Source organism: Neopelma chrysocephalum, unplaced genomic scaffold (genome assembly GCF_003984885.1).
Source record: "Neopelma chrysocephalum unplaced genomic scaffold, ASM398488v2 Primary Assembly neopelma1_80b, whole genome shotgun sequence".
NCBI lineage: Eukaryota > Metazoa > Chordata > Aves > Passeriformes > Pipridae > Neopelma > Neopelma chrysocephalum.
In genome coordinates, this window is record NW_020897742.1 from 10,022,924 (window position 1) to 10,046,555 (window position 23,632).

General features: G+C 37.6%; 1 protein-coding gene across 25 annotated transcripts in view; it reads left to right on the plus strand.

Annotated features, from left to right (window-relative positions):
• MYT1L (myelin transcription factor 1 like) overlaps nucleotides 1-23,632 on the plus strand; it is a 327,282-nt gene that overhangs the window by 231,187 nt on the left and 72,463 nt on the right. For 17 of the 25 annotated variants that reach the window (XM_027690164.1, XM_027690166.1, XM_027690165.1 and 14 more), the window contains 2 exons: nucleotides 16,208-17,185; nucleotides 21,627-21,761. In XM_027690164.1, coding sequence (XP_027545965.1) covers nucleotides 16,208-17,185; nucleotides 21,627-21,761 — 1,113 coding nt within the window. The remainder of the gene's footprint in view (nucleotides 1-16,207; nucleotides 17,186-21,626; nucleotides 21,762-23,632) is intronic. The other 8 variants (XM_027690174.1, XM_027690189.1, XM_027690177.1 and 5 more) reach the window with 3 other exon arrangements.

The window sequence follows — 23,632 nt, forward strand, 5'->3', positions numbered from 1 at the left end:
CTCTATGTTTTAAGTTAGGAATGTACTTAAGTATCACTCTCATGTAGAGATTTGCATATTTAGCTCCTTCCCTACAAATAAAAGGCCTTAAATGATAATGTGAAATATCTCATCCTTCAAGAGCAAATGATTCAATTACAGCTTTATGCAGTGTAGAGAAATTATTCACCTTTGACGAGGCAGAATATAGATCTCCATCACAGACAAATTTTGTGAATGTCAGCAGAAATTCTGTAGAGGACATTGGGATTCTTAGAGAGTTCAAGGTCTGAACTGAAGGCCTTAGTTCCATGAAAGCACCATGGAACAAATTTGGCACCACAATGCTGCTTCATTCTGAAACTGTTTTACATGGCATGGGGTTGCTTGTTTGTATTTTTAATACACTAAACCTTTCCATCAGTGTTACCTAAACGAGATGTTGGGCCCATTGTAATGTCAAATTGTTTCAGGGCTAATCTGTGACCAAACCTTTCTCTAGTCTTGTGGCAGCAGCAGGTCCACAAAGGAACCATGTCTCAGCAGTGCTGCTTTGGATTCTCACAGATTGCAGTCCTCAAGAAGAGGCTGTGTAGAGGCTGCCTTTTCTGCATTTCCGTTGCATCCTTCTGTCTGCAGAAAAATGCTGAGTGGATCCTTGATTTTGCCTATTTCATTTTTTTTCTGGACAGATCACATAGTAAAATTAATTCTTTCTGGAATAAGATGGATTGGAGAAGTAATTAAAGTGCTGTATTCCTATTCTCATTTAGACTCTCTGTAACATGTTCACTACCAATGATCTCCTGGTTTTGGCACAACTGTGCCAAGAAGCTGGTTGCTTATCTGTTGTAGTTCTTTAAAGAACCAATAGTGAACTACATTATATAGCAGCTCCTTGCATCCATATTTATAAACATAATGACCTGGTGTTGTTGTAGAAGGTCTCACACCTGGGATATGTCACTCCTAGAAACATATTCATGGGTTGTACAGACCTGAACTCTTTACGCTTTTGCTTTGAATTCCTTTGCCTTTCACAGTGCTACTTCAAAGGCTGCATTGCCTACACTGTACTGCAGCTTACACAGTGACCACAGACTCTGTACGAATCCTTCTTGACACTACAGATGTAATGATTCTATAAAATAACTTTTGCTTGGTTAATGTTAGAAGTTCCTATTTTTCCTCTTGTGTTTAGAGTGTACCTCTAAAAGCAAATTATGATCACCCTATTAAATCACAGTTCCCACTGGGCTTAGAGTGTTTGTCATAACAGAGTGAACACAAACAGTAGCTTTTCACTCTGAAAAGCAGGGAACTTTATTTGGTAGCTGTAGAGTTAATTTTACCTTCTAGAGTTCCTCCTGGAAATAATAAAATGAAATAAAATTGCAGACTGGATTGATAATTTCTTCTGATCCATATCTGTTCTCACGAATCAAATTTGCAGTCCTAACAAATGCCTCAAGTCACATAAATTTTGTTTAACTGAGATATATAAACCTAACAAAGCATTCTTTTGAAACAAACACATTGATGTGTAATGAACATATATTTGTAATCCTGAAGACTTTTGTACTATGGAAGCGTTTCTTCCTTATTTTGCAGGTCTCAGAGCAATTCAGTTTTGTTCTTTTGTCACCTCTATCCCATATGACATAGTCCTTTTGTACCATAAGAGTTATTTCCCCTTCTGTAAATTAACGTATTCTGCTTTTTTTTTTTTTTTTTTTTTAAGAGTAGAGACTGTGGGAGATAAAGTTCATGAGCTGGACAGCAAGGAAGGCCAAGTCATTTAGCAGAAGAGAAAGAGAACTAATGATAGGAAAGAAATCACCTAAAGGAGGCTGGGTTTGGTCAATGCTGTTGAAATCCTCAGAATTATTTGGCACATTAAAGCTTCATGCAGAAAGTACTGAAAATAGTCACTAACATTAAGCATGTCAAGTATCCATAACACCATGTGAAAACCATGGCAGATGTTATATGCTTTGTGCAGTAAATACTACTGCTTTAGCAAAAATTTATGTTGGCTCTGTCAGAGAAAGTTAACAGGATTGATAGCTGAAGACTTAGTGGGGTTTTTTTAGGTGAACTCATCATCTGATAGTTCTGTCATCCCAAAACCTTAATTTTGCGGCCTATACTATTGATAGGAAGAGTAAGTACTGCTGTGACACTTAAGGAACGCCACAGAAGACCTGAATTCACAATTACAAAAGCAAACAAATCAAGCAGCCATTTTCTTCCCTGTACTCCACAGGCATGGATTACTGATGGAATAAGGGAAAGGTCTGTGTGGCATGAACACTTCCAGTCCCCTAACACAGGAGCGTTGGCAAAGATGCCCAGGCCCATGTCACGTTAGGGTTCTGTCATTACCTTTTCTAAAGCATATATGGTGAGATTCCTTACTTGTCATATACAGTTTTAAGTCATGCTATGCAACTGCTTTTCTTCTCGTTTCTATTGTATCAAATCTATTATTTCACCAACTGCCTGCACTTATTATAGAAATTCTCTATAAACAAGAAGCATCTGCTAAACAGTTTCTTGGACACTCTATAATGAACTGGGCTGAAGTTTTTACAGAAGATTGTCATTCCGTCATCTGCAATAATTAAAAAATTTTCTTTATGTTCAATTTTAAAAGCTGGCATCTATTGGAAAGTTAAAAATTGATTATTCTTCTATTGCAATATGTTGAAAAAATCTTTGGCCTCCAATCAGTAAGAGCAAAATATATTTTAAAAAGTAATAATGGGAATAGAGAATAACAGATCATTATTACCAGACTGTAAGGAATAGGATTGGAGTTGAACTTACAAAAAGTATACTAAAGTTCATCATAGTGTTTGTTTATCATCTAATGAGAGCACTCTGTGAATGTACTCTGAAAATACAGCCAGAAAGGACAACTTTTAAGTGAATGGTAACTGAAATACTTTATTAGGAACCAAGGATCCTGCTACATTTGTAGAATGAGATAAATGTTTCAATATAGAATGGAGTGGAAATTCTGCCCCAATCTGTAACACAGGTACCTGAGTTAATTTGGAGAAGTGATGCAGAAGTTCAGTGCCACATGTCCTTCTTTGCTAACACAGAAGGTTGGAGACTAGACTGGAGACTGCTTTGCATAAGCAACACTCTTACACATTCTAATGGAGCTTTCTCATTCCCTCGAAAAAATGTTCCAGAACTGTTGTAGACCAAAGAGGGTCATTCTTCTGGAAAAGCAGGACATGCTGCATGTCTTTGCTCTAAGAACTTTGTAACTGTCTCATGGCTTGACTTACTCTTCTGTTTTCTGCTTCCTAGTGGAGCTGGAATCCAGTTTAGGTTTTTTTTGTGGTGACTAGCAAACTTTCGTGGGAAATGTGTTGAATTCACACAAACTGTGAGAGATTATACTCTTATAGCTCTTTAGTGAGTGACCCACTAAACAGTGTATTTCACCTGGGCGATGGGCAGGAAGGGTAAGCAGAGAAAATACAGAAGAAAATAGGCAGTTCTCCCCTTGGCTACAAATTAGGCAAGGCAGTCAAAGCAACAGTTCATGGGAAGCTGTTTTCTTTTATGTGCACGTAAGAGCATACCTATTGGATTAGGTTTCTCTGGGAACTTATGTATAAAAAGACCTAAGATCTAGAATCCTTCGTGGCTTAAATGTTAGGTAGAGAGCTTCTTAAGGCTGGAGCTGTTTCAGTACATGTAGAAGCAGAGCCTTGAACAGTTGATCAATGTTAAGAAGTCTCCCAGGTTTAAGCCACAGATAAGCAGAGATGTATCACCAAGAAAAATAGAAATATGACTGTTCCTTTCTATTCAACATGCCACATGAGGAGTCTAATCTGAAAGTCTTGAAAAAATTACTGCTGCTACTCATAAGATTTTTTTGTGAGTGATTCATGTTGAAATCCCCATTAAAGATATGGTATGAGTTTAAGAACAAATTTGATTCAATGGCTGGAGGGTCTTCTGACACAGAAATGGAAACAATAAGTTCCAAATGTAAAAGGGAGGACAGGGCTTATGCGGGGAAAAAAATGCAGAAAAATGTAAAGGAATGATTAGGGGGTCAGCATGGTAGTACTGCAGAGACCAAGTGAAATATACTGCTAGGATTCCTTCCAGACAGCAGGAAATGACAGATGTGAAATCTGCAGTCTAGAATCTGCCTTATGCAGAATCTTTAAATTAACAATTAAAAGGCTTTGAGGTGGAAGATTAAGGCTAGACAAAATACCCACACCCATAGGTCATGCACCACAATCTTTTCTGTTACATTTCCCCCTCCCTAGTAATATGTGAACATTTTCCTGTAGTTCATGATGTATTGTAACTTACTGCATCTTTACACCTCAGTGATGGAACTTTGTATCATTGCCATTAGTAGAATCAGAACCAGATGCAGGCAGAGCATTTCTAAAACCCTATCCAAAATGTGTAGACTTTCTGAAACTTTTTATAATATTGAAAAGAACGATTATTAAACTACACTTGATCTATCGATAAGATGCAAACAGCAATGAGCCAATATTACTAACTGTTTAGAAATGCATAACTAAAAGTAATAGCAATGTATTAATTAAAGAAAGAATAACTGTCCTTTGGCAAGTATGTGTTTTGCTTTAAATCTGCAATTGTGCATCATTGAGAAGATACGCAGTGTGGAAATCATGTACATAGTTTATCTGAGTTTTAGGAATGGATTTGATGCAATTCCATTTAATAAATTAATTCTGAAGTCATAAAACATAATACGGCACCGGATACAAAGGGACAGAGGGGAAAAGTTCATGTTGGATAGGTTAATTCCATTGGCTCCTAAGTAGCTCAGACACTTTGGTGCACAGAAAATTAAATTAATGAGATTAGAGACTAAAAATAATCACACAAAGGGCAATTGAAAGTGAAAATATGTTAGGGTGAAAAAAATTAAAACAAAAATAATTTGAGGCAGAAGTAAATACATTGATTTTATCTCATGTACATTATTTTCACCAATGAACTCAAGCAAAATAACTTCTTAGTGGAAGCATCCTGAGACCAGACTCAGACTTAGGTTTTAGTTTTGTACAGTGTAAGATTATCTCTGTACATGTGTGTACTTTGGAAATCTGGCTATTGAGGTTAATTGTTTGATTAATCCACTTCGTTGCTCATTGTTTCTGCAAGTACAGAGTTTCAGCATAGATGTCATGCACCAAGGCTGTGCTGCTCTAGACACTGTGAGACTGGCAACAAAGCCATAGCTGGCATGTATATATTTAGTTGGAAATGTATAGAAATCTATATAAATATGTAGATGTTTACATTTGTCCAGTGAATACTCTCCTTTTAAAAGACACAAGCTTTCATCATCAGGACAGACATTCCAGTGCAGATCTGAACAGCGCTGGGAAATCCCTCATAGAAGGATGAGCTAACAATTTCAAAAGTGGTAGCACTGTGTGGTCTTTAGGTGAACAGGTTGTTGGAACAACCTCACTGGAAATATCTTTGCAGATGTCGTAGTGACATAAAAAGGTGATTTGTATCTGTTACCGTAGTATGCATTTCCTGCATTTGACAGGTGTCTGGTACTCTAATCTCCTTCTGAGACTCTTCCAGTCACACAGGCCATCGTGACACATGATATAGATAGCAAACAAACAGATACTAAAGACTCCTTGTAGCTGGCTGAGAACTACCTGCACCACTGAGTCACCATTTTCTTTTTTTTAAAGTCCACAGTTCTTGACTGATTGGAGTACCATGATGTGGTGGGTTGACCCTGGCTAGATGCCAGGTGTCCACCAAAGCCACTCTTTATCACTCCCCTCCTGAGTTGAGATAAAGACAGGGAGAGATCACTCACCAGTTACTGTCATGGGCAAATTAATTGAATTTATTACCAATCAAAATCAGAGTAGGATCATAGAATCATAGAATCAGCTGGGTTGGAAGGGACCTCCGAGATCATCAAGTCCAACCCTTGATCCACTACCGCTGTGGTTACTAGACCATGGCACTAAGTGCCACATCCAGTCTCTTTTTAAAAATCTCCAGGGATGGAGAATCCACTACTTCCCTGGGCAGCCCATTCCAATCTCTGATCACCCTCTTTGTAAAGAAATTCTTTCTAATATCTAGCCTAAACCTCCCCTGGCACAACTTGAGACCATGCCCTCTTGTCTTGCTGATAGTTGCCTGGGAAAAGAGACCAACCCCCACCTGGCTACAACCTCCTTTCAGGTAGGATAATGAGAAGTAAAATAAAGTCTCTTTCACAGCCCCTACCACCTCTCCACTAGCAGTGCGCAGAGTTGGGGAATGAGGGTTATATTCAGTTCATCACATGTTGTTTCTGCCACGGCTTCCTCCTCAGGGAAAGAAATTCTTCACCTGCTCTAGCCTGGGGTCCCTCCCATGGGAGACAGTTCTCCATGAACTTCTCCAATGTGAGTCTTTCCCATGGGCCACAGTTCTTCACAAACTCTCCAGCGTGGGTCCCTTTCATGGAGTGCAGACCTTCAGGCATGGGCTGCTCCAATGTGGGTCTTCCATGGAGTCACAACTCCTACCAGCAAACTTGTTCTAGTGGGGGCTCCTCTCTCCACGGGGCCACAGATCCCGCCAGGAGGCTGCTCCAGTGTGGGCTTCCCTGTGGGTGGAGGGGTATGGACAAATGCTCACGGGCCATTCTGGTCGGCAAAATGTCAGCTTTATTAGAAGAAAGACAGCTTATATACTGCTTATGACACACAGATGTGATTTTTTCCCAGGCTACATTGGATACATAAGAAAAACATACTGTGTTGTACAGTACTAATTGGACCACAGCAGGTGTCCATAAAGCTTGTTTACCTGCCAAAAGAACTCCTCCTTCACCTTGGCACAAGGCCTGCAGCCATATTGGTGGCGTAGTATTTTTTACTGTCTGCACCCAGCCATGCCAAGGCAAAGGTCTCAGAAATGCAATAGAAATTGTTCACACAATTTCTGTCCATCAACACTTCCCACAGTGTCACAGGCTCCTTTAAGCATCCACTTGCTCCGATGTGGGGTCCTCTATGGGTTGCAAGTGGATCTCTACTCCACCATGGACCTTCAGGGGTTCAGGGGCACAGCTGCCTCACCATGGTCTGCACCATGGGCTGCAGGGGAATTGTTACAGCGCTTGGAGCACCTTCTGCCTCTCCTTCTGTATTGACCTTGGTGTCCACAGGGTTGTTCCTCTCACATATTCTCACTCCTCTCTTCTCTGGCCACACTTTTTCTGACCAGTAACTCAATAACTTTTTTTTTCTTCTAAACTTTGTTATCCCAGGGTCATTACTACCATCGCTGATGGGCTCAGCATTGGCCAGCGGCACGTCCATCTTGGAGCCAGCTGGCATTGGCTCTATTAGACCTGGGGGAAGCTTCTGGCAGCTTCTTACAGAAGCCACCCCTATAGCCACCCTGCTATCAGAACCTTGCTGTGCAAACTCAGCCCACGTCACAAAAGAGTAGGTTCACATTTGCCTTACTCGTTCCTTCTGAGGCTGCAGTTAACAGTGTGCTTTCCATTGATCCCAGCTTACAGATTCTCCTGCTTTTGTCTCTTCATTCACAGTAATCAGACCATATCTATGTGAGTGAATAAAACAGACCATAGTCCACTCATTTCATGCTGAGTTCAACTGTTGCATGACTTGGGGGCATACAGCTAACCTTTTACCTTCCAAAATAGGGTTACCACATTCAAACTTGGGAATGGTCCCTAACCGGCACCACTTCACTGTGTCTGGACATTGCTGGAAAGGTGCTAAGTCACTTGACTAACAATCATGCCAAGGCCTCACTAAGAGTATAGCAGTATGAACAATTACATGCCACTGCTTGGTCTGGTGTTCTGTCCCTAATTAGTTTATACTAGAATGGCTATAACTAAAGGGGCAAAGAATCCGTTGTATTTAGTTTCTCCTTATTCTGTGGAGTACTAGTCAGCCTTCCCTGTCATGAAAAGATGGGGAACGAGGCAAATGTAGATGAAATAGCTGGATGGGGGGATAAGAAATAAAAATACAAACACCCTAATGAAAAGCTTTACATTTCAGATGAAGTAAAGTCTGGCACTCATGCACATAGATGTCTTTGTCTTTATAGATTCCTTGGCACTGAACTCATTGAGAGGATAGAAAGAGAGACAGGGAGAAGAAATTTCAACAGTACCATATTTAGCAATTCTCTCATCCTCTAGAACGACAGTGACATGTGCCTCTGTTCCTTCTGCTAGTCAGGTCAGATTATTATCAAAGCACCAGCAGGTTTCCTTTGATAATCAAACACAACTATAAAAAAGTAATTAAACTTATAATGGAGATCAAACACATCCAAAAAGATATAATTTTCTCCATATAGATCATGCAATCATAAACATCTCTCCCATTCAAAGCATCCATACTATCTCATCCACACCAGCCTTTCCTGACGTAACTTGTCTCTGTCCACAACCTAACGATAGTTCCTGTTGGGTAGCTCCTTCATTCCTTCCTCCCTGCAGTTCCTGCTGTGTCATATGTTGAAATTCATCAAGGATCAATTTGAGTTTTGAGTAAAAGCAGTAGGGGTAGGATTCATCCCATCGATTTAATTGATAACCAATCAAGAGAAATAGTCACTTTTAGGGAATAATTCAGCCAATCTACTTTAGATACCTATCTTAGGATGAAAAATCACATCTCAGGATGCATGTTTTTGTCCACTACCTGTAAGCAGAATCTAGATGTCTAATTCACACGGAGACATGTTCAATATGAACATCTGACACTGAATCAGAGATCTGAACTGAAGTGAAACCAGTAAAAAGAGATAATGTATCCCTATACTGAAAGTTTCCAACTTGTCTTTCTCGGAGATTTGTGTGTGGGAAGGAAAATGTTACTTTATGAACTGAAAATGTGTTCTTCAGGCTGCATTCTGTGTAAAGCAGTGATCATGGATGGGGTATAGGCACAGGTCACTGTTGCCTGAGCAGTCTTAGGATTAGCCCCATGAGAAACTCTGTACCAAGAGCTCTCTGAGTGGGTGTTCTGCCATCAGTGCAGCTGGTCCTCAGCTCTCCTGCTGTCTCCCTGCTAGATCTCAGTATCTGGAGAATAGGTTTGGCTTCCTCATTCACTGCTGCCCTGCTGAGCTGTGGAAACCTGAGAGAAAGCAAGAAACTGCCAATCTCCACTGAATCCTTATAAGGCTATGAGACAATATCTCCCCTCTCTCATATAGATTTCCTGGGGAGAAGAAGTAGGATGAAATGAATACCAGTCATCAGCTAAAGCCATCTCATTATCTGCCCAGAAAGAAGTCAGGTTAAAACAATTAAGGGCTACCTGAACCTGATTCTCAAAGAAGTGTGGACCAGATGGGAGTGACTGGCTAAATTATATTGCCCTTGCAAACACTTCTGTTCACAGATAATCCCAGCAGGTTCCTTCTTGAACCTAAACATATACCTTCCTACCAAATATTGCAGATAACTGCAAACTAAACAAGCAGGCTCCATACCAACCAGGGACCTTTTCTACTTAATGGGATGCCTGTAGGTAACTGAAAAGTATTTTCTGCTTTCTCTGTGGTGGAGAAAAAAAGGTAATCCTCAGCAAATTCATTGCTTTTGACTTTTTTGAAATAATATTTAGCTATCAGGATGAAAAGACTGGAGATAGTAACCAGAAGTCTGCAGGAAGTGATTATTCCCCTTTATGAAGCACTTACACTTTTGTATGTGGAGCAATAGATCCAGTTTTGGGCTCATCAGCACAAGAAAATCTTGAAATACTGGAGTCCAGTGGTGAACAACCATGATTAAAGAGCTGGAGCACATGATGTACAGAGACACTGAGAAAAAACGGTTTGTTCACTTGAGGAAGACAAGGGTAAGGGAAGAACTATGCTTGTCTTGCACTACTGATATGGAGGGTGGAGAGAAGATGTAAGTGTGCAGCATAAGATGCAAGAGATACAAGTTGTAAAAAAAGAAATTCAATTTAGAAATAAGAATGAATTTTTCACCATGAGGGTGGTCAAACACTGGAATAGATTTCCCAGAGATGCTCTGGTATCATCCATCCTAGAAGACATTCAAAGCTGGACTGACAGAACAGGACCCTGATAATTTTCTCTAAACTGGCACTTTCTTTGAGCAAGGATTGGACCAGATAGCCTCCAAGGGCCCTTCCTGCTGCAGCTACTTCATGATTCCGTGGCAATGTAGATGAAATGTGACAATCTCTTAAGATCAAAGAAAGGCAAGCTGCACCTTGTGGTGAAATGACAAAATCTTAAACATATTGGCTTGAGTCAGAACCTAGATAATTTTTAAGAAGCTGTTGCAGTCTGACACTTGAAGCAAAATTACTTCAGTCATGGTCTTGTCAGAGAAGCTGTCAGATATCCTCAGATCCTTTTGCAAAACTGTACTGATACAGGTAGCTCATAGGGATTGGGAGTGGGAAACGTGGATGAATAACAGATTACCTAAATTTTAAAAGTACGCTGCATCCCCATTCATGTGGATTAACTGATGCTCTCTCCCTTTATGTTAATAGGAATAACCCAAGTAAGAACATCCATATTCTACCAATACTTTATGTGTATATTTTTAGATTAGGATGCTATTCATGCAGGTTTGACATAAGCAGAGGCATAATAATAGGTCATATGGATGGAAAAGCAAAAGATTTGTACAGAAAACTAGATCTTCAAAATGCTTTTATGCCAAAATAATTTATTGATATTCTGTTTAAAATATATTTTAATAGCAAAAAGCAGGAAAAAGATGAAATGCTTTTATATGTCAATAATCACTTCACAACAGGAAAGAGATTCAGATTTATGAAGATCCCATTTGGTCCTTAGGGGAAAGTTTAAAAAAAAAAAAAAAAAAAAAAAGTAGTACTTAATTTTCGAGCAAGCAAAACCAGATAAAAAGTGGAACCTATAGAAAATTCAAAGATCAAAATGTAACAGAAAAAAAGAAAGAAAACACATGGTAAGCCAGAAAATTATGTATATTTAAAGTCTGTATGGGCTTGCTGCACTGTGGTCCTCACCATTAGTTTATAATACTGACTCCTACTGTGATGTGCTGTGTTCTTCCGCTCAGAACTTCTTTGCCATGCTTAATGACTTCTACTCTTCATTTATTTTACTTTGAGCTTTGGTTATTAGTTGAGTACTATCATCATAGTAAGAGAGTCAACAGTAAATCCCATTATTATAACAATTGTAAGTAGCTGTAGCAGGCTGAGGGGGACGAGTGGAAAAAAATGAGATATAATGGAATAGTTAGACTGAATCAAGTAACTAAGTGAACAGTTATCTTTTTCTTTTGCCTTTCATTAGTTATATGAAGTCCATAAAGGAATCAAGTAGTGTAAAAACAAGTCACTTTACCTACAGCACTTAGAGTAAAAGAACTTCAGGAACTTTTGCAGAGATGAAGAAAAGGTCAACTTCAATGTTCATTGTGTCCCTGAAATAGGCATATTCAAAGGCTTGGGCTCTGATGCAAATCATATGTCAGTAGGACTGTTTAGACTTTTAGGAGACCTTGCTTAGGTCCTTGTAGGGTTACACAAGTGCTCTATTTCTTCTATGTGGAGTGAAGAAGTTGAGAGCTCACTGAGTTTTCCATCTCTTGAGTTTCCTTACTCATGAGATTTTTCCAGAGGAGAAGGCAATGTACATGCAACACCCCATCCCATATGATGCTGTGACTTTTTAAGATTTGGGATTCATTTGTGCCAATGTTGTCATGCTAAATATTTCTCATAGGCGAGTTATCACAGATTGTAATGTGGAGATGTGTGCATGCACCTCACATTACAGCTCAAAGGGAGGAAAATGGTGGTGCAGTAGTATCGTATGCTGAGCGCTTAGGAATTGACAAGTAGCAGTGGCAAGAGCAGTGAAGTGTTTTAAAGGAGGCAATGCTGCCTGGGTAATGAAACCATCCATCTGGGCAAGAAACCTGTGTGACCACATACAGGTTCAACTTCTTAGCCATCGTGTTTTCCTGTGCTTGGGAGAAAGTGAGTAATTTAATACATAAACCACAGATCTGGAAAGTCTTGTTTTGAAGTCTTTGTCCTTTGGTAGGAATGTAGCTGCTATTACTGAAGTATCATTGCCTCTCTCTGCAGAATCTCTCAGTCTAAATGCTATATATTTTCCTTTTCTAAAGGGAAGTGCTGTTTTGCATGACTCCCTACACTAAAACCAGCAAGTCATTTCTTCTGCCAAAAAATGGGTTAAATATGGATGTGATAGGAACAAAAGGAGGAAACAATCAAGGATGTAGAGGCTATAGTCCTTATTCTCCAATGACTCCCGGTATGACATGGAAAGAGTCACTCAACTCCGTGTTTCAATTTCCCATTTGTAAAATGGGTTTAAAATACCTACCTCACAGGGGTGTTGTGAGGCTTTTTAAAATAATGTTTGTAAAGTGCTTTGAGATCCTTGGATGAAAGGTGCAAAAAGAAATCAAATTATTCACTTTTTTTAGTGCAATGCAAGTGCACTTCTTTTGAGATGGCTAAAGGCTTCCAGCTCTTTGTAGCTATTCTACAGTATTCTTCACTATAATTTCCTCCTGTCATTTGTTATATCCACTGGGAGTTAAAAAGAACAAATTTGCAATCAAGAATACCTAAATTGTCATGGTACTGTGTGGATGAGAGCTAAAATAATCTGATATTCTTTTTAAACTGTGTTGTGTATTCTGTGTCCATGCAACCCTAAAGCTAACAGAAAAAGGATATATCAGCTTTGTGCGTTCTTCACCTAAACTGGCTAACTTGTGTCTTTGTGAGACAAATCAACCTCTTTACCAAATGAAAAACTTCAGTTTGTGTCACCGGTTCTGAAATTTATGCAAGGGGTGGAGTAAGTGTTCTAGTTCTATGCGTTTTGCAGTCATTTAACAGACAGCCATTAAACAGCACAGTGTAAAGGTAGTTACTGAATTAAAGGTTAAATCTTAGGAATCACAGAAATGTGAAATGAGATAGGGTTTTACGGAGCTGAATCAAAGAAAAGGCATATAGGCTCACATAGAGCTGCTGATCTAACATACTTTCCAGGAGACCCTTAACTAATATACAAACTGATTAATTAAAATTTCGTTTTAATAAACAGGTGATGCAGGTGCCTCACCAGAGCAAGCTCAGAATCCAACTGTTTATTGAGATGACATGGCATGCATAAATATCCTTTTCACTAAAATTAACTGTTGCGTGGAGATAAGAAACATAAGCAAAAAAGTTGTTAAAGAGAGGGGATGCAAGAAAAGGCCAAAAATTAAAAGAGGAGAAGTGAAACTCAATTTAAATATTTTGTTTTCCCACCTCTCTCATCTGGGATTAATGCTTTACACTTTCTTCTCCTCTGCCACTTACTGAAAAGGATACAACCAAACATTGGAATAAAAAATACTATAGTTACAGCTTTCACCCAGCTTCCCTACTCAAAAGGAATTTAGATGTCTTCTCTCATACAGTACATGATTCATATTGTGACTTTTCATTTGTGGAGGCAAAGTATAACATATTCCTCCCATTGGTGATCATTTACGTGACTCTTATTCATGTAAAACCAAACATAAACTTCCTTTTAAAAGAAAAAATCCCTGAAACTTTGCACAATTCAAAAGCTGACCTGGAATAGTCACTACATACCTAAGCAGTTCTCAGGATGACTTGAGAAAATATAAGTGTTTTCTACTCTGTATTTCAGCATTGTGTTAGAGCTACATTTGGACTGATTTTGGACCAGTGTTTGTAGATACCTCATCCTAAAGTTGAAGGCACTAGCAATTTTGGAGCTACAGTTTGCTGCTTCTTTGATTACTTTGGTGTTTCTTTTGCTCCTCCTGACTGCCCATCAGGTGTAGTTACAAGAAACACCCCACAAAAGCAGCAGCTTCTACTGAATAATCTTCTTGGCATCAGGTTTTATCCTTATTATTTAAATTAATGTGGGATTTGTCTGTACATTTCACTTTAGAAGTTATTATTAGTGTATTAAAACTTTTGCTTTTCATATAGCACAAATTAATTATCCAGTAATCCTTCATTGCTGCCTTCTGTGCAGTTATTCAAAATGGACATTTTTCAAATAGGAAGTGTAAAGGGCAATCCTTACTTTTACACTGAAAATCTGATACTCTGTTATACTTAATTTTTGTGGCACTGAAACATAAATGTGACTTATTATGATCTTGAGAAACACAGAAAAGAAAATAAGACCACCTTTTATGATAAATAGATAACCCACTATTGACTTGGAATATCTCGTAATGTAAAAATTGCCATACAGTCTTCTCTATTAATTGTTTTTCCTCTGTATTCAAGTAGATAATAGATATGGTGTAATATTTTACCATTAGAATTTTTTTTCTCTAGACATAGCCTATTCATCAACCAGTTCTGCTGCTTAACTACAGCCTACTATCATCCCAGGATCCCTAACCACTGTGTAGAAGGAATACTATCTTGTGGCTGAAATATTAATTATTGTGCTGTTGAGCTTTGTACTTAAAACTCTGATTTATCATCTTGTCCACTGGCTTACAATTATTTTTATCAAACATTATTTCCTAATATCAAAATGTTAGTGTACAAGCCACCTACTACCTGAAATTTCCCACATTGGTTTGATTAACCTGAAACATAAGAGTCACACTTCAGAAACTGCTACACGTTTAGGTGTACCAGTGTTGAAAATACATCTGAGCTGAAAAGATGCTATCAGAAGTTGATGGACTAGCTCCTGAGCAGGTGTTAATTGTCCCAGCTCTGATGATTTCTTTCAGTTTGCACCAGCTGAAAAACTGGCCTAGCATGTCACTGTAATGACAGATTTAGGATCTTTCTTTTCCAGTTGTGATGCAAAATGTTAAAATATTGCTTGGGTAGCCGATTATCAAAGTATAACTTATGGGACGTTCATTAGTAAGTAACAATGCATGTATATTTGTTTTAAGAATGGGTCTAAGAATGACATAAGTTCTGAGTGAACATGAGATACCAGAAAATGCTCTCTGGATGATATTCATCTGACCGAATCTGGATATCTTTAAGGTAGACATCTAGTCTGAGTCCCTTTGTTGTCAATGAAGAGAAGCAGGCACTTTTAGTGGTTATTAGTTTTATTCTCAAGAAGATATTCTTAACCAGATCAGGTGGGCCCTGTCCTTAAAGTGTCTGCTTCTCTTACTGACTAAGGACAGGAATGTGAAATAGCTTACCCAGATATAGATGCCTGTCTTGCTCATGTCTAAAGTTAGGTGAGATGAATCTCACTCTCAGGGCTTCACATTGGCTCCATGTTATTAAGCTATCCCTCTGTTATTCAACAGTTGCTAAAGCAAAGCTGAGTAAAATGTGGTAACTCTGCACCATTTTTTTACAGTACACAGGATAGTAGATAACAGCCCTATCATACATATATTATGGCCATATAATTTGGGCTATCATATTTACTTCGAATTATATTGTGCATATAATTGCTTCTATCTTCCTTTCATGTAACAACTCTTTTAAAATTCTTACTTCTTCACAGTTGAACTGAAAGATTTTGATCCACCAAGTAAAATGCCATTTTAATCTTTGTGTGTAGTTATTGGTCATCTAGCATTAATGGTGTGTATGGTGCTAAAAAAGGTACATTTTCCTGCTTGGTGTATATTCTTTCTCTTTTGGTGAATGGTGTTCATCAGTAAGAGAATAAATCCAGTAGTACTCACTCCTTTGCCATCTACCATATTTATACAAAATATACAGGAGTGAGAAAAGTTGAAAACATAGACGATTATGTCATATGAATAATGTGATTGTAATAAGCCTCATAAAACTGTAAATATAAAAGCAAAGGAGAAACATAAGTATTTATGCCGTAATATTTAGCAGTAGTAGTAATTAGCATTTTTATTGCCTATTTCTTATCGGTTCTGTGAAAGAAATTCATGTGAATAGAAAATAAACAAAAATAGCCTTATGGACTATAGAGAAATTCAGTTCACATGGGCCAGCCATAGTGTTATAGAATTGCTGTTTGATTAATAATATTTGACATGCAGTTTGTTTTCTGTCCGTGCGTTTGCAACAACAGTTCCAATTGTAGCCACTTTTTTCTTTTCTTTTCCTTTTTCTTTCTTTCTTTGTTTCTTTCTTTGTTTCTATTTTTTATGCAGAAGACCATCAAATGAATTGTCACAATTCTCGAATAATGCAAGACACAGAAAAAGACGATAACAATAATGATGAGTATGATAATTACGATGAACTGGTGGCCAAGTCTTTGTTAAATCTTGGCAAAATTGCAGAGGATGCAGCATACAGAGCCAGGACAGAATCAGAAATGAACAGCAATACATCTAATAGTCTGGAAGATGATAGTGACAAAAATGAAAATATCGGTCGGAAAAGTGAGCTGAGTTTAGATTTAGACAGTGATGTTGTTAGGGAAACAGTGGACTCCCTTAAATTGTTAGCACAAGGACATGGTGTAGTGCTCTCAGAAAACATTAATGACAGAAATTATGCAGACAATACTTCACAGCAAGATAATAGGAATATGAACTTTGTAATGCTAGGGAAGCCTGTGAACAATGGACTTACAGAAAAAATAGTGGAGGAGAGTGACGAAGAGGTGTGTCTCAGCAGTTTGGAGTGCTTAAGGAACCAGTGTTTTGATCTGGCTAGGAAACTCAGTGAGACAAACCCACAGGAAAGAAATCAACAGCAAAACATGAACACTCGTCAGCATGTCAGGCAAGAAGATGACTTCCAAGGAAGAACACCAGACCGGAATTACTCTGATATGATGAACCTAATGAGGCTTGAAGAACAGTTGAGCCCCAGATCTAGGACTTTTTCTAGCTGTGCCAAGGAGGATGGTTGTCATGAAAGAGATGATGATACCACCTCTATTACTTCAGATAGGTCTGAAGAAGTGTTTGATATGACAAAAGGTAACTTAACCCTGCTTGAGAAAGCAATTGCTTTGGAAACTGAGAGAGCAAAAGCCATGAGAGAAAAAATGGCAGTGGAAGCTGGAAGGAGGGATAATATGAGATCATATGAGGAACAGTCTCCAAGACACCTTTCTGGAGATGACAGGAAGCCTAAACCCAGTGACGGCCATGTCAAAAAGCCATATTATGGTAAAGGTAATATTTCTATATACCGTATGTTATGTCATGAGAAAGTGTAAGCTAACATGTTAAGTTTTGCATAGATTTGTGAAATGAAATTATTAATTCCACATAATGGGAACTTTATTAAAATTGTAGTATACCATGTTTGTAAAATAACATCATGCTATGATTATAAAATGAAAGTATTCATTCTGCAATGTTAGAAATATGTACAGTATATCAGTGGCTAAATTAAAAAAGTAACTTCTCAGGGAAACAAACCAAATAAGAGATCATGTTGAAAGAGGCAAAGATTTTTCTCAAGTTTTTAATATATTTTATAGTAATAATTAAAAAACAAGGGAATTGTGTTGCAAACTATATTGGAGAGAGGAGTTATGTAGCAGGTAGTCAATCAGCTATGAAATGCATATATTACAGATTGGATTGGGTAGGTGGCATCATGACTTATAAAATTATCATCAAATGACAGTTATTGATGAAGCCTCTCCCATCTAAAATGTAGAATTGCCTGATAGAAATTGAACAGTATCAAAATGACCGATAACATAAGATAGGGGCAGTGACTGCACATTAATTATCTTAAGATAGTAAGGTAATGGAAACCATTTGCTATGCAAGGCATGGTGTGGCCTGGGCTGAGATCAATAGCAATTTCTTTCTTATGTGCATTCCACTTCACTGGTTTCATTCCATTGTGGAAACAGTTAAGGTGCTGCCTTGACCATAATTCAATACAAAAATTAAAAAAAAAAAAAGGAAAAAAGAACAGACTAAAGGTTACCTTTAGAATGCATTTTAATTTGCAGGATTATCATGGTGATGATGTATTTATATTATGACACCCCTCTTTAACGTGTCTACATCTGTACACGTAGGACTGTGTTGTATTAAGTGTTCAATACCTCCTGAGATTCATTGAACACCCCTGATTCCCATTGACTTTAGTGGAAGTTAAGGACGTGTTATTTCTTGGGAGATGCTAAGCAGGGACTGGGTTCATCTTATATTTGTTGTAAAAATATTTGATTTCTTTTCTACAATTGAGATGGTGGGCATTTTTCTCCTTTTTATAAATCCCTGTTTTTGAAAAAATGATCTGCTTGTGACATTCATGTAGGCAGACAACATCTTGATCCAAGAAAGGTTTTGATCATTTTTTAAAAGCCTTAAAGAACAGTAATGATCAGTCATTTAGAAAAGCATGTAAATTTCTGATGTCAAACACTGCTGCAATGTATTTGAGTGAAGTTTTTTTTTGTTCTAACCACAAATATATGGTCCAGTGTATGCTGTAGTAACTTCGGTTATTTGGGGAAGGCAACTTTATTTAGTTAGTGTATTACTGCATAGCCATGTGGATGTTGTACTAAATGTTGTTCACCTTTGACCTTTTATAGATGTATTTCCCTTTGAGTATATATTTCTAATAAAACCACAGAAAACGTGGCAAACCAATATTAATTTTTGAAGACCTTTTTAACTGGTAGTGTCCAGCCCTTCCAGTCTATATATACCTGAAAGCATGTATGCATATAGACCTGCTGTCTCAAAAAGGTCTGTATACTTTCTGACATTATAAAAGTGTATGGACTTCCTATTTTAATATATTCTAGAGCTTCTTTGAACCATCTTATTCCTTGGGAGCTGCAGGCTGAATTGATAACAGGTCCAAAGCTCAACCAGGGACTAAATACTGTTGGACAAAGAAACTTTGTGAAGTGGATCATTCTTCCCCTTTTTAATAAAGGAAGAAAAAAAATATTCCCTTACTTTAAAAAAGCAAGGAAACATTCTGGTATTTATTGAGAGAGGAAGCTTTAAGTAAGACAATTGCTTTGTTCTCCACTCACACATTATCTTCCAAATACTCCTGGAAGAAATACCTACAGAGATGCATGATATGGTTAAGTGGAAACTTTTTGGGTACACAGGTTTGCAGTGAGAACTACCTCTTGGCTTCAGGAGTTCTGTTTTCAAAGATCACTGAAACAACTGTTAAGGGACCACTAACCATTTCCCCTCTGCCATTTAAAGCTTTCTAAACAGGCTTTCTTCTGAAATTTATGAATTTTAAAACCTTTTAAAGTCCTCTGGCAACCTTCACTCAGGGAATACTTCCATTGTGGCAAGTAGTGAGGAAAGGTTACAGAGTTAAATAACTGCAATATTTCTCCCAAATAGCAGAAGAGGATTTACAAAACAGTATCCAGTGTTTTGTATAAAGTTGTGAAAAGTTTACTCAAATGTCTTCCATTAAAAGCAATGGGAAATTGTGCAAGTGCAATTTTATGCAAGTTTTGAAATCATTAAGAGTAGTATACAGCATCTTTTCTGACTCATTAGACCATAAAGGCTCTTAAGGATCTGATATATGCTATAACTTTATAGCGTAGACTTGAATACAGAGGAACATTTGCTTGACACTGTAGGATATAAGTGTCCAGATCCTCAGCTGCTCTAAATTACAATACCTTAGTTGGTTCTGACAATGTGGAGTAGCTAAAGTTTCTCTAGTCTAAGGTCTCTAAAAAGCCATTATGGTCTATTAATCATCTACATTTTTGCAGTCCTTGAATATTGTTATATTTACATAATTTATATTTCATTTACATTACCTGTTCACTTATCTAATACTTTTACACATCCCAAAATACTTGACTTGATGAGTTGCTTAGAGTTGTGTATGTATGTAGCTGTGGGCTTGCTGTTCTAGTGGTCTCAGCACAGGCCTATCTGGCAGGAATTCAGATCCCTTCTCTGACATTTGCTCCTTCTGTGGCCTTGGGTGTAACTTCTCGATCTCTTTGCTTCAGTTTCCTGAGATATAAGATTATGGTGTTTCCAGAAGTGTTGTGATAATTGTATAGCACATTGGAGATAGATTCATATGTGCATTTGTCATTAAAAAGCATGAAACAAAGAAGTGTGTTCTACAGTCAACATGCTAGTTAAGTAAAAATTTTGATAATTGGGGATTCCCTTTGCAAAAGACAAGGTTTAAGTATCACATTAAAATTTAAGAATGGATTTAAGACATGAAGGGTCATTACAATGAGCTAAAGAATTTCTCTAAAATGAAGGTGTTCTGGAAGAACTTGAAAAGTAAAAGTATGGATAAAAGCTACCAGAGGGAAATCAGGGAAAGATAAGTCCACAACAGAATGTGAACTCTGGATTGTATTGATTCATGCTGAAAAGAATGGGTTGTATGTGATGTTTTGCAAGTATTGAAATTCCCACTGATGATACTGAGGGTTCTGTTTGTTGAAGCTGGGATGGAATTTAACATAAGAAAGGCTTACTGGATTACAAGTAGCAAAATCTTATTTTCTGAAGATGAAAGCATAAATACTGAAACAGACAAGAGCAACATAAAATAATTAAAGGAGGGCAGCTTACATTGGGTATTGAAAGGAAGGATGGACTAAAAATGATGTTGGTTGATCTTAAGCCAGAATAGTAGCAGTTTGAGGATCCTGAATTTTATTCCTTTAATACTAATATGAAAATCAGCAATCATCTCCAAAATGTGGCAACTGTGGTCAAGAAGATAACATGTAATTTGTATCATGTGGTTGGCTGGAAGGGTAGGGATGTTATTTTACAGATGTTCTGTTAAAGGAAATAAGCTGATGAAGTTATTTGAGAACATTCTAGTTCAGGATTAATCTCACCAGCATTCCACTACATTATTGGCAAAAAACTTTATTTTGTTGAAAAAATGTCTAGTTAAACTTTTCATTGATTTGTAGTCAGAAGATCCAACAACATTCTAGAAGATCATTAATCTTTTTAGCATATGAATATTCAGATGTCGCATTTGAATGTTTGTAATGGCCCAGATTACACAGCAAGTCATACTTCCAGTAATTCTGCCTACAATGTTTACTCCACCATAATTTATTGAAGAAAAAGGAAATTTTACCTAATTTTACCACTTCATAAGGATATTAAAGAAAACAAGAATTGTTTCCTCATTGAGCCTTGGAAAAGAGATTTATGTGTGCTGAATTGTGGAATTGTTATGCTGAAGAGTTGGGTTTGCTACTCTCACGACATTGAACTGCTATGACAGTACGTTTGCAGACCTTAATATATGAGGCAAATAAGAAGGTAAAGAAGGGAAACTCCAACTAAACAGTTTCCAAATGACCTTACACCCTTGAGCTAATGCTTGCCAGCAGAACATTGATTGACATGCTATGGCTTTGCTATAAAAAGGTCATTTTTCAATCACTGTGAATGGATATTGCTGTGATCATAGGAGCCTGAAGTCTGAAAAGAAGATAACAGGTTAAAAGTGACAGAACTGTGATAAGAAGTAGAGGGTTTTTTTTCCTTCTAGTTTTCATTATAACATTTACCAACGAGTAAATGACATGATTAAATGAACCTTCTTACAGAAATGTGAAAAGCCTCATTCACTTGACACATTTGTTGTAAATTATAGATCCCTCAAGAACAGAAAAGAAAGAGAGCAAATGTCCTACCCCTGGGTGTGATGGAACTGGCCATGTAACGGGGCTTTACCCCCATCACCGCAGTTTGTCAGGATGCCCACACAAAGATAGGGTCCCTCCAGAAAGTAAGTTCACATTCTTTCATGGAAAGTGGGGATAAAACTACGAAAACTTTTCTAGCATGCTTTTTAAACCTTTTATTTAAAAAATTAATTTCATTTTTCAATATGGTTTGTCTCAACTTAGTCAACTGTTCTGTGTTATTCTTTTTTCTTTATTCCATCATTTCCATTCTCTACTAACTTTACACTAAAAGAACAACTTTTAAAGCTGTATTCTTTGATTTTAAGAATCCTAGGTTATTTTTAAATAGACATATTCAGTCAACAGAGAAAAACATTTCCCGAAGACGTGCACTGCTTTTACTTCTGCGTGCTAATGTCACATCAACTGTCCTTATTGTCTTGTGCAGGAGTAATTGTTCCTGGAAAACTTGCAACCCCTTTCCTTTGTTACTGTTGTGTCTGAAACATAATTTATATTAAACTACTGCATATAAAAATAGTAATTTGGCTGTTTACTTAGTTACAGAACTCAGGATTTTGAGCAAACTTCCCCTGTCATTCACATGGGTGGAGCTTCCTGCCATGGCAGAAAATTCTTTGCATAGGGCATTCACCCATATGAGCTCAGGGACATTATCCTGAAGGCAGAGGGCTCCGTTTCTGGAAATCACCTCCTTGGCTGGTGGAATCAGCAATCAGCAATTGTTGAAGCTAATTACTCTATGCTGGTTTACATCAGGAAAGTGTCTAGCTAAGGTCAGTTCTCTTTCACACCAGTTTTAAAATAGAGTTATTCTATTGAAACATATGGACCTAGAATCCTCACTGTCCATCAGCACTTATAGTCTTAACCTCAATGAATTTCCAACAGCCTTAAGGAAATGTTAAAAAGACAGTCAGGACTAAAATGGTCCCCAGTTTCCAAAGCAGAGTAGATTCTGATGGACAGGAAACCAGAGGTAGATTAGAACTGCAAGAGTGGCAGATGTAGCAAGTCTCCTCTTTCATGGTACAGTGGCTTCTTCCAGAAGTAAAGGGATGAGGAAGTGCTTTAGGAAACTCTGCTGTAGTTTGGTTGGTCTCTGAATACAGTATAACAAATAGAATAATTTATCTGCTTTCCAAGACCCCATAATTTTCTGAAACACAAATATTTATTTGGTTGCTCAAAGTTCTATCAGTTTTACTAATGGTAAATAGAAAACTCTTTAGAAGACTTTGTAAATCAAAGAAGAATATAGCTTTAAACTGTTTGCATGCTCTTGTACCTACTAAAATGAAAAAGGTGAGCTCATCTTTTTTTTTCCTGTGATGTTGGCCTTGTGAAGCATGTTTCAAGAACAGCTTTGAATGGTAGGAATTTCAGAGTAAAGCTTTTGAATCTATTACACATTTTAGCACACTAATGCTGGGGTGATGATGATGATGATGATGATCTTTTAATGAGTATACATGGTTTAATTCTCAAGTTTCTGAACAGCTTTTATTCAGTTATTAACTCAGTTAAGGTGTCTACTGATTTTATTAGATCTTTTTCGAGTGAGAACTAAATACAGGCTTCCAGACTAACTTCTTGTGTGAGAAAACCAGAACTTTGCAAGGGCTGGATGGCCTTTTTCCATCGAGTGATATACTGTCATCCAGCTTCAAGACATGAATTCAGATATGTCTCATGTCATAAAAAACTCTTCAGTGTTCCCAAAAAATTCTTGATAATTTGGCACTTCATAGCATGAGCTTTATGATTTAGAGGAGTACTGCTCTGAGGAGACTTGGAGTAAGTTTTCCATCCAGCTTGCAGTGGATGCAGATGTAAATCAGTTATACTTGCTTAAGCTTGTACCACTTATTTCTTTTTCACATTTTTTTTTCTGCCATCCCTCAATTTTTAAGTGCTTATATTTTGGTTCTTAGTATTAAAAAAAAAAAAA